General features: G+C 33.0%; 1 protein-coding gene across 1 annotated transcript in view; it reads right to left on the bottom strand.

Annotated features, from left to right (window-relative positions):
• Window positions 1-17,969, bottom strand: part of LOC149425905 (phorbol ester/diacylglycerol-binding protein unc-13-like) — a 304,195-nt gene that overhangs the window by 224,602 nt on the left and 61,624 nt on the right. Inside the window, exon 4 of the mRNA XM_089643854.1 lies at window positions 8,131-8,248. Within this exon, the coding sequence (XP_089499980.1) occupies window positions 8,131-8,248 (118 nt within the window). The remainder of the gene's footprint in view (window positions 1-8,130; window positions 8,249-17,969) is intronic.

The following is a 17,969-nucleotide window of genomic DNA, read 5'->3' as shown; positions in this document are numbered from 1 at the left end:
TTAACATTAATATTTATAATATATTATTCAGTGAGTTTAAAAAAAAGCTGAGACATTAACATTAATAAAATAAAAAAAAAACTCATGTATACATAAGAAAACGAATTTACAAGTTCACAAAAGTTTACGAGTTCAATGAACAGTGTACGTAGATTTTATAACGGACTGGACAGACTTAAAACAGTTAAATGGAAAATATTTTATAATTACATTAAAAGAAATATTCACAGAAGTTTTTTTTAGAATACCAAAGAAAGAGTGTGTCATTCATTTATTAATAAAACTGCTGAGGAAATAATTTTTAGTAGGTAATGCATTGTATTGCTTAATTGCGATGTATTGTAAGGAGTTAATTCCAAGTGTTTTTGATTTTGTGATTGTGTTTTGTGCTGGTGTATGTCGGAATTAAAAACTGGTTTAGTGTTGGTGTGTGAGAAATGTTAATTATTTGCAGAATGGCAGTTTTTTATGTTATGTTTTGGCAGAATCGTAAAAGGAAGTATTGTTGTATGTGAGTATATATCTTTAACATGTGATTCCCATGGTAGATGATATATATTCCTATTTATATTTTATTTCCTCCGTTTTTACCATATGTCTCTCTCTCCTACCCCTTATTCATTTACATCCAACACCACTTCAACTCCTAATTTATTGTCCATAATTTTGTAATAATAAAAAATATGTACATATATAACCCTGTTGAAGGAACAGTGGTTCTGAAACCGGTCGGAAAATTAATCTAAATAAAGTTATGTTTTACTAAGTAAAATAATTTAATTTTAGTTTTATATATAGCACAGTGAAAACTATCAATAGTTTTACAATTATGTAAGACGAAACCGTTGACTTTCATTAGATTAATGTGTTTTAACTAAAACTGAAACAAGTAATATCTGATAAAAAAATAAATGAAGAAAGGTATTTTACAACAACATTTTCTTTATAAGTTTTTCGTCCGTCGTTACTCTCTTAAATCTCCAATTCAGCCATAATTCCATTGAGACGAGAGTTCATCAATTTATTTTCTCTTTGCAGCCTCGCCGTTATTATTTACAGCCAATTATGGCCTCCTCTTCTCCGCCCTTATCATCTGGGATAAGCAATTGATCAGGCGGATTAATGAGACCTTTTTAGCGGATCCCGTGTATTGTGGCAGACAACTGGGTTTAATCCCGATAAATATAATAAGCCAATAATTTTTTTTAAATATTTATCATTTTTTTTCATACTGTCGACAGCTACTAAGCTTTTTTTATATTACAGCATCCGCATTGAAATCTCATTAACATTATAGTTATAGGTATACATACTTTGATGTATTCTGATTAAAAAAAACTTTAAATTTTTCGAAGAGTATTTAAATTTTTTGTTTTAAGGAATAATTATCGTCGACGAGTTTCGGAGATTCTTTTAAAAGGAAAGCAAACTTTTAACGAATACGAAACTATTATAATTTTGAATTCACGATTGGATTATTATTAGAGAGCATTGCCAATGATGATGTTGAGTTTCCTGTTGCTTGTGCAATGATTTAGGAAGCAGTGGAATTGAATCCACAATACACGAAGACTGGGTAGGAACCTGACATTTTTCACCTTGGCTACTAACCGGTAATAATTACAATTTGAAAGTTCAATAATTTCAATTTGGGATGCGGGTTTCGGTACCGCCGTACCGTGATCCATTTATTGGACAAAAAACACCTCTGCCATATGTCACCCCAAGTGATTTATTTCTATATTTGGTGGCTTAGTAGAGATGTCCGGTTTCATCGGGTGAGGTGTGTTCAAGATGCGCCTACCCAACAGCTACGTGGCGTGCCGGATCAGGAGAGCTTGGTCTGGGGAGACCCTTTGACTTCTCCAACTGACGTCTCTTGACCCATTACCTTGCGCTGCAGCGGGAAGGATAGATCATACATCAGTCACTCCTGAACACACTGTTCCCTAGATTCTTAGCCATCACTCATACCTTTTTCTTTTCCAAAACTTCCTCTCTTTCCTATCCATAAAAAAACACTCTATAGAGCATCCTTAAGATGGCATAGGCCCCGAAGGGAAATTATTTTCCTCTTGGTCTCCTGTGTGGGATTAATGTTAAAAAGGAACCATCGTTTTCTTTAACCCAATAATTTATTTTTCCCTGGTTAGGTTGATCTAAACAAACTTCACCCACCCTTTCATTTTGGTAATAATTCCTACTTGTAAAACAGTTTTTTATCTTTTAATAGGAACCTTTAATTATTCAGGTTTTAGATACATATACACATAACAAATCATGTAAGCTTATTTGAACGAACCAAAGTATCGGGTTGTTAGAAAATGTTAATAATTATTTATTTATTATCGATAAAATCTTAATGTTATCTTTCAGAACCTAGATAATGCATTCAAAATTAGTTACGAGAAAAATGTTTTCATCTGAAGCATATTTCAACAAATATATTGTTACTTGAGGTATCTTATGAGATATTAAACCATCGAATAGCAAGATAATTTGTTTACTTCAACTTGAAACCACTTCGATTTTATATCTTAATTTAGAATATGTACTTCGTAGTGATAATTTGTTATTTCTGGAAGCATCTAAGCCTTCGAATAGACTCGGTAAAACTGTCTAGTTTAATAGACGCCCACCAACTTTTATAATCTATTTTGAAAACTCAGTAATCGTGATAAATATTAGGGTGGGGTTTGAATATTATTTTTCAATAATTTGGGACGACAACAAACAAACTTTTCAAAGTTTCACATTTCAGCTGTCTAAAATTGATCTAAGAAAAATATGATTTCGTCTTAAAAATACGAATGAATTTGATCCATTTTACAATATGATCTTTTGAAAAGCATTTCTTTTGTTAAAGCGACGGGTATACAGCATCTACTTTCAAATTACCCTTGCGAGAGATTAAACAAATTGAAAGAAAAAATGTGTTTTTTTGTAAGTTCCCTTTTCTGCGCATTTCCGAGACATAATAAACATTAGTAGATGATTTAAAAATTAAAATAATATGTATTACTCATAGATATGCAAGTATTTTGGTCAATATTTTTCTGACAACCGCATTACATACTAATCAATAGTAAAATTGAAACATAGAAAACGATGATATTTTGAATCTAAATATAATTTTGTTTGTATTTCGTAGAGAAAAACAGAACATGAATTTTCTGTATTGATTTATTTTTATGCTATTATTATCTCTGGCCAAGATTTGGCTTATTTCTATATGTTGGCATCTGTCTCTATCATATATATTTTTCACCAATTCCAAGAACTTTTCATCCTCTTCTAGTCTTCTACTAAATAATAATTCAGTCTTTCCACAGTATGCCTCCAAGGCTAAAAATAGTACCACGCGTACGTTGTTTGCTTGCGGTAATATGTAGGTGAATGAAAAAAGAGCTGTAGTGCAGCGCGCTGCGTTCAAGGACCATCGGTCCTGCTCGTCAGCGCTACGTCGTCGGTCGACCAACTGTACGCGTCGCACTATTTCCAGCATAATACTTTTCTACCATTTCTTATTAGGGTGTTCTTTCGTTTGGCACTCTATAAACACATTTAGGCGATTGCAATCCTTGAGACCTTCACGCACTAACAATGGTTTTTAATAAAATTTTGATGTTTGAGTTTTCGGTACATTTATGTCGTTTGTCCTATTTTCAAAAAGGTCTGAAAAATAAATTGCTCCAAAAAACTACTTAATTTTTTCATTCATTTTAGATAACGCACGACTTATAAAACCAGTTATTTTACAACACAGGACTTTTGCCTTGTCGGGGCATTGCTCTGACTACTGAGCTAATTCGACCATATCATCATCTGTAATTTTTAACCGTATCCAAAATGTAAAAAAAATTCAACTATAAATAACTCGGAGGAAAGCTTTTTTAATGCATTACCAGAAAATATCAGAAATATAAATAACAATAAAGTTTTTAAATTTCCTCTTAAAACAACACACTCAAAATATGATCTGAATACTTTAACATTTACATAACGAACATAAAAACACATCCCACCATACACGACAGGCTTACTTTATTAATGGTAGTACATCTTATATGCATAACATTATGTTAAATGATTAATTGTAAAATTAACTCCGGCAAGGAAAGGTTCCTGGGTTCGAGTCCTAGATGTGATTTCGTTTAGGAATTGCTGATATTGTCTTCAATAATTAAATATTACAATTTGAGGTTTTACTCATTATTTTATTGCAAAAAATAAAAGATCACTATACACATTGTAACACATTTACTATGTTGGTAACACATTTACTATGTTGGTAACATTATTATAAATGATTTCTATATACAATGTAACATATATACATTGGTAGCACGTGTAATATGCATAACATTATGTTAAATGATTACTATGTACATTGTTACATATTTATTATGTTGGTACATCATATATGCATAACATTATTATAAATGATTTCTATGTACATTGAAACATATTTACATTGGTGGCACGTCTTTTATGCATTACACTATGTTAAATGATTACTATGTACATTGTAACATATATGCAAATAATATATTACAAGGTACATTTAAAAAAAAAAAAACAAAAAAAAATCATGCTTCGACGAAGAACTACCTTATTTATGCTGCTTATTTATGGCGGAATTAGATAAGTGGTCGAAAGTCCTGCGATTAATATGATTTTCAATGAATAAATATTACATTCCACTATTAAAATTTTTTAAGAGTTTTCATTTTAATACAGTTCAACTTTTCCCAACAAAAAAATAGTAAAAATATAAATATGACAATTCGAATTTAAATGCTCTCATCAACAAAGGTCACTCTTAAAACATTTAGATTTAATTGCTTAAAAAACGAGTTATGTAGGTATATATAACGTGTTACCGCCACAAGGGGTGGTTATGCAAATAAGGTTTGACCCACAGTCGTGGTGGATTTGACGTGGGGATGATTGATGCCCCGATATCAGCCTGATCAACATCATAACTACCTTAAATAAACCAAGACATCCGGCAGGGCTAGCTTAAGCGTGCCAAGCCAAGCTATAGGGATTTTTCACATGCTCGTTCAAACGAAAAATATATTTAAGCACGGGTTTTATTGGATTGATTCTGTTCCTAAACAATATCGACTTCTTCATAAATACGTCAATTATTTCAATATATCACAACTATAAAGTCACATAGTTAAAGAAACTGAAATATAGCGAAGAAGTATAAATACATCTGATAAGAGAATTGAACATTTAATCAGAAAACAACATACGAAACAATGTAATCTAAAATTTTATTAACTTTAAAATTAAGGCAATAAATATAAAATATTAATCAATGTGTTAAAAATTTCAAAGCTTTTGAAATTTAGGTTTGTATTTTAAACTGGTTTTAAAAAGTGATGGCGTAATTATTTAAAAACCCGTAAAAAAGTTGTTTACTATAATAGGAACGTCTACTTCCAATAATAGATGTATTCTTTTTTTGTTTGACAGACGATTGAACTTTCCTTTCCAGGGTCTAGAGTCAGGGTCCTGAACCAACATTTATTTGGTTTATCAACTGCAGTAATGTTATTCAATTTTGTATGCGTGATTGCCACCAAAAGTTGATAGAATGCATTGTCATCGACAATGAGTCTATTTTTCGAGTTTCAGCCAGTTCATATTTATTATAAAATCCGTGATAAGATACACTAGGTAAAATGTTAGCATCCCGTAACTAATGTTATTTCATTCAACCAAAGTGCAAAAATACAACCATGACCGGATCTGATCAACAATTTACCGGTATTTAAAAACCTGTATCACAACAAAATAATGGTGTGACACCATTGAACTAACCATTAGAAAAATGCTGCTTTATCACTTATGGCAAATGATTTTTTTGTGGATGATTTTGATACAAGTAAATAATAGTTAAGTCAAGATGTACCGAGTAACAAATTTTGGTTTTTGTTTATTAATTAAGGCAACATGAATTATAGTTTGTTGGACGTGAGATTTACAGAACTGATTATAAAAATAATTATAAAATAATTAACTTACATAACATCACGCCGTTTCCCCACAGCTAACTCTGTCTTCGCACATACTCCTTGCCTCAATCATATTCAAACATCGTCTCATACATACTGATCTATTATTTTGACTCTTGACACGGCCTTACTCCATTATCTGACTTAGAATTCTTACATCAGCCTTGTATTATTTGCGAATCTCCACATTCCTCATACGATCATACATGGTTTTACCATACACACGCCTCAGGGATTTCATTTCCACAGCATTCAGTCTACTTTCATTCTTCCTCTGCTAGTTCCATGCCTTACAGTCCATTGTGGACTGCTGGCTTTGCTTTTTCGGACATTTTTTCGTTAGCGCTAATCACGTTCAGTTCTCCATTAATGGAGTTACCTGCATTTATCCTACTTTCAATATCTCTATCAGCCTTCCCATCTCTCCTAAACATATTTAATAATAACTTTTATTCGAGAATATACAAATATAATATTACGTATCTACACCTATGTAGATACTTTAAAAGTTATCGATATTTCTATAGTTTTTACCAACAACCGCAAGTTAATAATGTCACCCATACCAACTCTGATTGTTTCCTTTACACTTTCATATAATCATCTGTATATTTGTCTACTATCATTTGCTGTTTTTGTTTATAAGTTTGTCTATTTCATATAACTGAAGTTTTATTAAATTTAAATGCTACGAATTTTGGAAAAAATCTACTTTTTTTATATAACGAAAAACGCCCACTATTATTGTACACAGGTTCCTATTTTTGCATATTACCAGCTCTGCACTGTTTACGTTATGATTATTTTCTGTAATAAGTACATTTATCTGTAATCATAAGTTTGTCTATTTTATGTAACTGTAATTTTGAATAAATTTGTCGAGTTCCGCTGCACTCTTAATACGTTAAAAATATATAAATAACACTTGGTTGAAACTTTATTAACCCACCATATAAATAACAATTTATATGGTGGGAGATGGTGAAAGACGCATTAAAGTTCCACTATTTCTCAATGAAAATAAAGTTCTCAGTTTAGGAAATACGCATAAATTATTAAAATAACCCAAACTGTGACGTACCAAATCGATTGGTACTCGACGAATGGACTGTAAAATGTACCTATATATAAATATTATTCAGAAAGAAAATAAGCTTAAACAATCGTGTTTATCACAACGAAAAATAGAAGCGGGAAAGGAGGACTTTACCTTATAAATAATCTTGCTTCATTTGGAATTTTCGATATTGGTCTTGGATGTTCTGTGGGCGCTATAGTTCATAGATGTACATCTTGTATTATTTGACAACACGAACGGATTTATATCACTCGCGATAATCTACAATATTTATTCAATATACGATGATTGGGACTCATATAGACTGTTTTATGCTAATTATTACGACGGGCGACAAATATGCAACGATATGCAACAACGACAAAAATAAGATTATAAAAAAAAATGATACTTGCTTTTGGCTTTTATTTTTCTAAACTTCTCGCTTGCTTTTTTTCAAAAGACCTTTAGGAAATGGAATAAAAACAAGGGAGAGAGCAATCTAGGTAGGAAATAGATTGTTGGAATAACCATAAAAGTGTTTCAATATTAAACAAAAACTAAACCATAAAAACCTATTAAGTGCATTTGCGACTTAAACCTACGACCAATATACTTAAAATTAGATAGAACTTTAAATCAAGTGGTGTTTTTTTAAAAAGCCTTTGCATGCAGCAGAATTTGAGAAGTTTACCTAATTTTGTTTTTTTTTTTTAAATGTAACTAGTTTTGAGAAAAAAAATATCTTTTTTGTGTCCAAGATCACCTGTGGATGGGACACCGGTGTCTTCTATTCAAAAATCGATGAAATATTTTATAGCGTTTTTAAGCCTTATGTGCAAAGGAAATATATAAAGAATAAGTTCAGAATCGCTTGCTGTAAATATAGCTTTAGAAAATACTTAATTTGATATATGCAGCTTCTCTGATGGATTTGATTAAATTATCTACGTTTCATTTTTTCTCAAGGTGACGGACGTCACCACAGTCATCTGATTAATGGGTGAAAACTAAAATAAAAAAAAGGTATCTATAATGACTTACCTCGTTCGAAACGTGGACTGACGGAAGCGGTAACCAGTGATATCCAATGGCCTTGTCCCAGAGCATTCCCTTGTTCCACACCTCTACCAACAAGCCTGCTGTCACGTCGTTAGTTTCACTGTGAATCAGAAACAAACTTATTGTTACTTCTAATAAAACACATTGAATCGTAATATAGAACATAAACAAATCTTACGTTTACCTAATGATGAAATAAATTCGTTACCTAGTTTATATTTAAAAAAAAATAATTAAAATTAAATTAAAACCTTCAAAACTTTGGACAAAAGCGCCCCTTTTGATCTTTTTATTTTCATTTGTTATAAAATTTAACACTTTATATCTCTCTCTCTGGTTTCAATCCTGGGATTGGTTTGCAGCAATTTTATCTCCTCTCCTCTTCCATTCTTCCCTGTCGTGTGCGGCTCTTTTGACTTCTGCATATGATGAGCAGCGCACGTCCACCAGCAGGTCCTCCAGGTACTCTCGGCGTGGGCGTCCCCTAGAATTGGTCCCCTCGGTCATACCCTCCATTATGACATGCAAGAAGCCTTCTTGTCGTATAACATGGCCGATCCATCTTGCACGCCTTTCGGACAAGGTCCTGAGCAGGTGCCTTCCTCTTTCGATTCTTTGGAGAACCTCCTCATTTATCTATATATCATTTTATCTAGTGTACATCTATTCTAAAACTACTGTAAAATATTCTATTACCTACCGACTATATTTAGACTTCGCAAAATTGAGGCATAACTTACGAAAAACTACCACGAAAGACTTTTGGCTTCCTTAACATTTAAAGGGAGTTCATTGAAAATTTTGAAACCTTTATAATGAACATTGTTTTATGTTGCCGGTAAATTTGTTGGTAATCGATTAGGTTTATAATATAATAAAACATATAAGTATGATAAATTATCAATGTATACTATTTTCGGTTATCTGCGATGATTTACGTGTTGTGAATTATTCTTGGGTAGTATAATGTATCTAATGCTTAAAGTTATTCAGGTCCAATGAACTTTTAATTCATTCTATGTGTTTGAAACATGTATTTTTTATATGCATTGAGACAAATATTTTAACACTTTCAGCTGCACAAATCCTACAATTATAATACCTCGTGATTTTTACGGGCTCTCGCTAGTGCTTCATAAAATAAGTGTTTAAAACATAAACAGGTTATTTAACTAATTTTGATAAAACATATTATGTTTTCCTACAATAACTAAAAATTGCATTATCTTCGACCATTTTTTAAATTTATTTTTTAATACCATGGACGCTGCCATCTATCCAAGTTTTAAATATGCAAATTAGTATCTGACCCCAAATGAGGGCAAAGTTTGTTAAAAAAAATTATAATTGAATAAATTATACGTATTGAAATACATTATGTCTCAATATAACCTATCAATAAATAGATTTCTATTTATATCACATAATAACAAGAAGGCGTTGAAACTCCCTAAAGCAAGAAGCATACGTGCGTTTATTATAAGGCAGTGTCGTGATTGACACCTCAATATATCCCGTCTTACTGACTTACTTAGGTAAACAGAATTCCCCACCCTCTAGAATGAAACAACCCTTGTTCTAAGACCACGTGTCACTTGTCTTGTTTCAGCTGGACGCGTGAAGCTTATTGCTAATGCCTGAAAATTATATTTAATTGTGTAAACCACGTTTGCCAATCAAATGTAGAAATATGTACGTAGGTATTGACCATTTATTTATATATCTGTTCTAATAAGATGCGCAACTGCGCATATTATAGAATACCTTAGGTTTATGTTAGTGAGTAAAATGTGAAGAGGAAGCGGTAGGGCTAGCTGCCAACTCAGTATCTTGAGCAGTAACATGAAAACACGTCTGTCTGTCAAGTTCGTTTACTAACCGTTTTAGTTAGGAATTAGCAATCATGTTAATTGTTATATTTTTATGTAGAAGTAGCGCGCTGTCATACAGTCGCAACGCTTGTTTGAATTTTACTCCCTTACTTTATAGAGTATAGTGATTGGATGTGAAAAACTGTAGGTAAAACTTCAAACTTTCGGTACCGCTAAAAATGTATATCTCAACTTATTAATATAACGTCCGTCACGAAAAGGTTGAGAGAACAGATTCACAAACGATTTGTGAAAAAAATGACTATTCATAATTGAAATTCTAAAAAAAAATAATAATAAAGATAGTTGCCAGTAAAAATGTGCGGTGTTCTTATTCGAAGTATGATACAGTTAAAAGTGACCGAGGGGAATAGGTTCCCATTAGCTCAGTTGTGACCATTTCCTTTTCTGATTTTTCTGTTTCAGATTTTCGTTTAGAAATCACTAATATTGTCTTCAATATTTAAATATAACAATTTGAGGTTTTACTCAATAAAGTTATTCCGAAAAATAAATATTCATTCTAGACTAGCAGAAAAGTTAACAGATGTCGCACATTAAAAAAAAATAAAATTAAAAATAAGATAGGTTTATCTAAAAAGACGCTGTCTGGATTGCATTTAGTTCGGGTTAAATCTTGCGATCATACATAAAGATAGTTGCCAATAAAAATGTGCGGTGAAAAAATGAAGACATTGTTAGTAGTTCTTATTCGAAGTATGATACAGTTAAAAGTGACCGAGGGGAATAGGGTCCCATTAGCTCAGTTGGTAGAGCACTGTCCCGGAAAGACAAGGGTCCTGATTTTTCTGTTTCAGATTTTCGTTTAGAAATCACTAATATTGTCTTCAATATTTACTATATATTAACTTGGTGACGATGAAATTACGATCCTCGAGAGTTGACCTCACTACATTTGATCCCTCGGAATATTGATCCCTCGGAAAGTGGATCCCTTTAAGCATTATTTCTTCTGTACTTATATGAATTACAGAATTACACATGCGTAGACTTGTATCTACATAAATTACAAATAGGTACACGAATAATTAAACTTACCAATTTTTTTCAAATACTTTAGCTTAAAATGGACAAGTGTGCATTAAATAATTTTCATATTGGAAAATAATAAAAAGTGAGTTTTCTTTTATTTTAGGGGTACTTTGCCGTGTTGCGCTACCTCCTTCTTTATATCCTTGCGGATATTCATGCTATTAATATTTATAAAAAACACGGGACTAAACTCAATAGTTCTTGGAATCAGATAATTGACGGCTACACCAAAACTAAACGCAAAACACCATCTTAAATTATAATATATTACCTGCTCTTAGAGGGTTAGAGCTGGCGACCCGGTATCACATCTGCATACATAAGAACATACATCAATCTTTACACGTATGCCCTGATGGTGGACACTGTAATTCTGTCCGAATCGTTGGCTACAGAAGGATGTAGCACAACACGGTATAGTACCCAAAAATAAATCAGTATCATACTTTGGCGATTAAAATTTTCAATCACACCTAAGACTTTAGGTTTTAGTGCGTATTTTAATGTGTAATATCATCTATGCGTAATTTCCGTGTCCGTGTGTCATTTTGGCATTGTAATGTAAGACGTACGTGAAATCAACGCCTCTTTAATTTCATCTAACCCTTAAAATAAACACCGTAAAATATGCGTATCTTATTCGACTGTAATTAAGATGTTTTGATAATAGCGTTAGTAAGTAAAATACAGTTATATGTAATTAAACAAAAATCCTAGTAGGTGAAGCTCGAATAACATAACTTTAAAAATGTTTTTTGTGATAAGCTTATTTTTTGTCATGTTCAACCACGCAAATTAGAGCAATTACACTTCACGGAAAAAACAAACATTAAATCTCAAAACATGGATTTTGGTATGAAAGCTGAAACATAAACTTTCACTAAGATCCCTGTTGACTTAGCCGTAATGACTTAACGGCATATAAAAAAGTACGAATAACGACCAGCGCTTGACATTACGACGCAAACTACTTCAAGATTTTAGTTCCTAAACCCAGGTAGGGTGGCGCTCATGGTCTTTTCACTCGGTGTTCAGAAATTCGTGGGAAGATATTATTGTTTACCAATTTCATCAATTTCTTGAACTCGCATAATTTTTTTAATGTTAATTCACCGGCAGAGGGATTGTGTTGTTATTTTTTATGAAGTATTTAGTGTTGATTCTAAAATGCATGGGACATCTGGTTGCTCTTAGACTGCATCTTTTTGTCGCATTGATTTTAATAGCGAGCTGTTTATAATGTGTTTATTTTTTTATTGGGGGTTCACTGTACAAAAGTACTGAGAAAATCACCAGTGATCTATGACCTATGATGTTCTATCAATATACAAGACTGGATAGATACTCGACATGTTTGTTTGCATATTATCTGTGTTATTTAGAATAACTGACATAAAAATTAAAGAAAGTAGGTACCTACGTTGTTTATTTATGGTATTTATAGCTCCATGTACTGCCCTGAAGGAGGTTATAGAGTTGGATATAATTTATTTACAGTTTTCTACATACACTTTACGGGGTATTTGTAGTATACAGTGCGTACACGTACTGCACAGGGCCGGTTTATGCTTCACAAATACACAACTGTTAACCTGTACAAATTCCAAGTGCGCCCGAAGCTTGAATTTGGCAGCTATTTCTGGTCTGGAGACCCAAAATATCTAAAATAAATCCTTGACTAGCGCAAAAACGCTGTCCATTTAATTGATTCTCCAGACTTGAAAAATGGGTTGCATTCTTTAGAGCGTGTCCTTGTTCTACCGGTATTTAAATTGAAGACGCGCTGAGGAACTAGCGCCATTGTTCCCTTCGGAACCAGTGCATTGTCGGGAAGCACGCCAAACTTGCGCCCAACATTTGTAAACGGTTGACGTTTGTCATATGGGAACGGGTCGTTAAATGATTTGCCTATATGTTTCCTCCCTCCTACAACATAGTTTTTTTCAAGACCCTGGATCATTTATTATTTTCCTTAAAAAAAAACCCACATATAACACCCCGAAAGATGACATAGGTTCTGAGGAAATATATTTTTCTTATAGTCTCCTGTGTGGAGTTAATGTTAAAGAGTACGTGGCAGGAAGCTGTATATATTACATACACAAAAGAGAGCGTCGACCATATAGAGTTATGGAATAAAACAACGGAATAATTTAGTAACATTCTTACCAGCGTACAGCACTCGAATGCCCATTTCCTATATTTTAGGTACATTAAAAGATTTTTTAATCGGTCTTTTATAGTAAGCACTTTATTATGGAACGCCACTGGCTCGCTAGATGTGAAATCTATTTTATCGACCATAACTTAAAAAATGATTGGCTATGTACAAACCTACCTTAGCGAATGTGCGGGTATGTAAAGCGGGTGCACATTGCACAATAGATTTTTTCGACAATTTTCAAACATTTTTTTTGCTCTATTTAACTACGGACTTTATTAATAAATTTCAAGAATATCGTGAAAAATTACCATCTCCACCAAACACGGTGTGTATGGGTTGTTCTGAAATAACTCGAATTGAATTTTTAAAATGCTATTTCGAAGTAGTAGTCATTTGAACTCTTTGCGCTTGCTCTAAGAAGGTATGATGCGGTGACTACGTCCCCTTAGTATACTAAACGCTAATTTTACAGTGTTACAACACGAATGCCAGTATTATATCTACCTCGTTCAGAATGTTCAGGATCAATTCATTTACAATGAAAATTTTAAGGAAGTACATTATAGGTAATTACCATTAGAAAGTTTTTGGTATCTCTGAGAGATATTTCAGGTACCTTTAAGTAGGTAAACAAGTTACAGGGTTGCATGCATTGAAGAGGCTTCGTTGCCAGTAATGGTTTAAGTTTGGCATACGTCGTGATACGGGTTATCTTCACTAGATGAAACAAACACTCCACAAGTGGCCCAAAAATTATCTTTTTTTCTCGCATTTAATTCAGCTTTACTTATATTAATTTCAAGTTACTAGTGTTTAACATTGTAAAAAATAGGTTAAGTTATCGCCAACTGTTCCTTACTTTTCGTTGATGTTATACATTGTTAATACCAAAAGTTATTACCTGTCTTCTTAGGCTCTTAATATTTTAGAATAATTTGTTTTCCTGTTTTCCTTAACAGCAGTCTAGGGACCCAAACTCAAGCATGTAACCAAAATTACAACATAGGAAACGTCAGAATGCTAAAGGATAAAAGCGGGGCGAAATAAGTAGTAGGTACGTTAAAATTTAAGGCATGGGAGTGTTTGAGAGTAGAATATTTGAATATTTTCATTACAATATAAAATGGCAGCGCGAAGTAATGATGGTACAATAATAATGTTTAATGTTATGGCGCCCTTGAGTAGGAACGCAAAAAGTATTTAGGTTTTTCGAGCTTTGAGAGTGGTTTATAGATGTAAAAAAAAAAACTGGGAACCACGTCCCTGAAGGGCTGTAAGATTTTCCTAGGGGGTAGAATAATAACTTTAAATATTCAAAATAAATATTAAAAAAAAACATATTACGGCGGTGTAAAAATATCCCGCAAAATACACAAGGATTATGAATAAATTATAAATTATTGTTGGCTTTCCACGGAATTATATATATTTTTGATAAACTTCTAGAGTGAAGTTTTTTTTAGATTTGATAAAAATAAATAAATTTTGGTACGGGGGCTCCATCGAAGCCAGAGTAAAGCTGGCCTCTCAGAAGCTGGGTGTACTGTACAGGGCCCGCAGATACTTTAATAGCACACAACTACTGACCCTGTACAAATCGCAAGTGCGCCCTACTGTCGAATTTGGCAGCCACCTCTGGTCCGGAGCCCCTAAATACCTGAAAAAAACCCTTGACTCTGTGCAAAAACGGGCGGTCCGTTTGATAGATTCCCCAATCTTAACAAACGGACTGCAATCTTTAGAGCACAGGCGTCAGGTAGGTATGCTGTCCTTGTTCTATCGGTATTACAATGGAAGATGCTCTGAGAAACTAGCGTCATTGATCCCTTTGGCACCGGTGCGTAGTCGGTATACACGCCAAACGCGCGCCCAACATTTGTACACGGTTGACATTTGTCACATGAGAACGAGTCGTTTCTACGATTCGTTCTTAAGTTCAACAGCTCGGCTGTGGAACGAACTGCCGGCCTCTGTGTTTCCTCCCTCCTACAACATGGGACACTTCAAGACCCATGTTCACTCCTTCCTCTCCACAAAAAGACCCTCCACACAGCATCCCCAAAGATGACATAGGCCCTGAGGGAAATTATTTTCTTCAGGGCCTCCTGTGTGGAGTTAATTATAAAAAAAAAAATAAAAATAAAATACACGGTAAAGCATTAATATAATCACAAACCATGGTAGAAATTTACAGAAAGGTGTTTGTGCAGTCACACATATAAAAAAATGATCATAAATACGGGAAAAAGAAAGATTAAATAACGTACGAAAAAATGAAGTATTTTCGTTTGTATTTAAACAATGTTCTTTTAAAGCATTACTTTAAATGCGTTATTATGCAGGCATTACATTGCATAGACATGCCGTAGTCCTACTGGCAATTGACTTTGTAAAGTTGGTAGCAGCAGTTGGACTCTTGGTATTTATATTATATTAAATTTGCGAATTATTCGAAAAATATTTAACACAAGTAAAATCATAAGCAGCTTATCTTACTTGGGCATTCCTGTATCAAGATGTGAAGCTTTACAATACTACAGTAAATAAAAAATATTAACAAAATGTTTTAAAACAGCTTAAATATAAATACTTTTCTATACGCACAAAAATCCAGGTGCAATTGTCTCGAAAAAGATTTCAGATCGCGCCCCAAGTCTCAAAATGTAATACGAAAAATCGAGGAAAACAATTAAGATGAAAAAGTGAGCGGATAAATCATCAAAATGATAATTCATCGCATCTTTGAAAAGTTATATAAAGTCATAGAAAGTGATTATAAAATATTTAGTTCGTAGAGATAACCTCAGAACCGGGTAGGTGACGTGTTATAATTGTTATAAAAGTTGAGTTCGATCATAAATAAATAAAAATGAAAAATAATATTGTATCATAAAAACGTTACTTAAGAAGATTACATTGGCTTCTTAAAAATAAAAATACTACTTTTGTCACGTGTGATTGCAGAAGACGTATAGCTTCACGACTGCGTATTTCGCAATATTCAGCAGTTTCACTTAGAGAAATGAAGAAAATGGGTTAAAAAAACAACGCTTGTCATGTGAATGGTAAATGGGACATTTTATTTGTATTACGTAGGTATTTTGTTGTAATACAAACGAGAATAGAAATAGACATTGGGTTTTCGGGTAATATCGCTTACATTGTGATGAAAAAAAATTTGAGGTTCTTACAAGATAATGTACCAACATCTTATTTAAATGAATTTATTATAAAATATTGGTACTTTTTCTTTCTGTGGCATACAAAAAGAAATATTGGACTGCAGTGAGTGGTTTCCTAAAATGGTACAATAAGGAACGCGCGCCTAAAGGAATGAAAGAGACAATCGTGTATGAATGAGATATCATGATCATGCCGACGTACAAATGAACATGTCTGCTTTGTCTCTTGTCCTTTACATTACTATTTGTAGGTTAAGTGAAACTGGTGATTCTTTCTGCCTAATGTAGAGGTGAGGCGTATTTATCGTACCCAGTAAAAGTACCGGGTATTTCCATGCGATACTTTGTACTTGTGACAGATCTCTAAAATACCTGGTTCCAAAATACTTATGAGTATTTTATACCGGGACTAAATATTTTTAATAGGTTCTTTTAGCAGGTATTTTTGGTAGGTATTTTTGACAAGTATTTTTAATAGGTATTTTTGATGAGTATTTTCAGTAGGTATTTTTGATAGGTATTTTCGATGGGTATTTTTGATGGGTATTTTTGATGGGTATTTTTAGCAGGTATTTTTGATAGGTATTTTGGATGGGTATTTTTGATGGGTATTTCTGATGGGTATTTCTAGTAGGTATTTGTGATAGGTATTTTCTTCGACGGGTATTTTTGTTGGGTATTTTTAGTAGGTAATAGTATTTTTATTTCAAATATCTCGTGGGGAGCATTCATTTTGAATTTTTTTTGTGGGGAATAATGTTTTTCAGAAATTTTGTAACAACCCCCCCCCCCCACGGAATACGAATAGTAAAACGGGGAATCAAGCTCCCGTAGAATATTTGTGGGGAATATGTGGACAGAATTTATGCGAGTTCATTAGAATTACTTATTCTGAATCAATACTTTTGAGTATTTGGTCACCGGTATTTTTTTGTACCTGTACTCATTGTACCCAGTAACGAAAAGCACTCGTAGGACCCACCTCTAGCCTAATGGTCAATTTAAACTAACAACTGACGTAACGATCACATTGAACAGATTCCCTAAAAGCACAAATGATCGTGTTGTGTGCGTAATTCAACAATACCAATAACTGATCTTGATAATACGATTGACCAAATACGTCATTAAGCCCGGGCAGCGTGGATTGTTTTCACCAGAACTTTTCCTAAACGTGTACCTATATGTTGGCTAGAATAATACATTTTAAGAAAACAAATCTAGTGACATTTAAAATGCTCCTTTAGGCTACGTTCAGAAAAAAAGGATTCGTTCGCACGTTTGGATTCGCGTTGATTTTGGCAACTGTTCCAGTGAGACATTGACAGTTATTATTGGGTGCAAGATCCACAATGCGACTCACTGTATCGATCAACTCAACCAAGTTCCTTATCAATTTTAATACGGAGATAGAAGAAGGAATTAATTTGTAGTTTTTCCACAAAAGTGTTTTTTGTCATGAAAGTATTTATTTTATCAAGGCTTCTGACTCACATTATATTGTCATATTTTGCCTTATCTGTTTTTAAATAACAATAATAATATGTTGTC

The sequence above is a fragment of the Hesperophylax consimilis genome, chromosome 2 (assembly GCF_061612785.1).
Source record: "Hesperophylax consimilis isolate HC1 chromosome 2, BYU_Hcon_1.0, whole genome shotgun sequence".
In the NCBI taxonomy this organism is placed as follows: Eukaryota; Metazoa; Arthropoda; class Insecta; order Trichoptera; family Limnephilidae; genus Hesperophylax; species Hesperophylax consimilis.
This window is presented reverse-complemented; position numbering and strand designations above follow the sequence as displayed.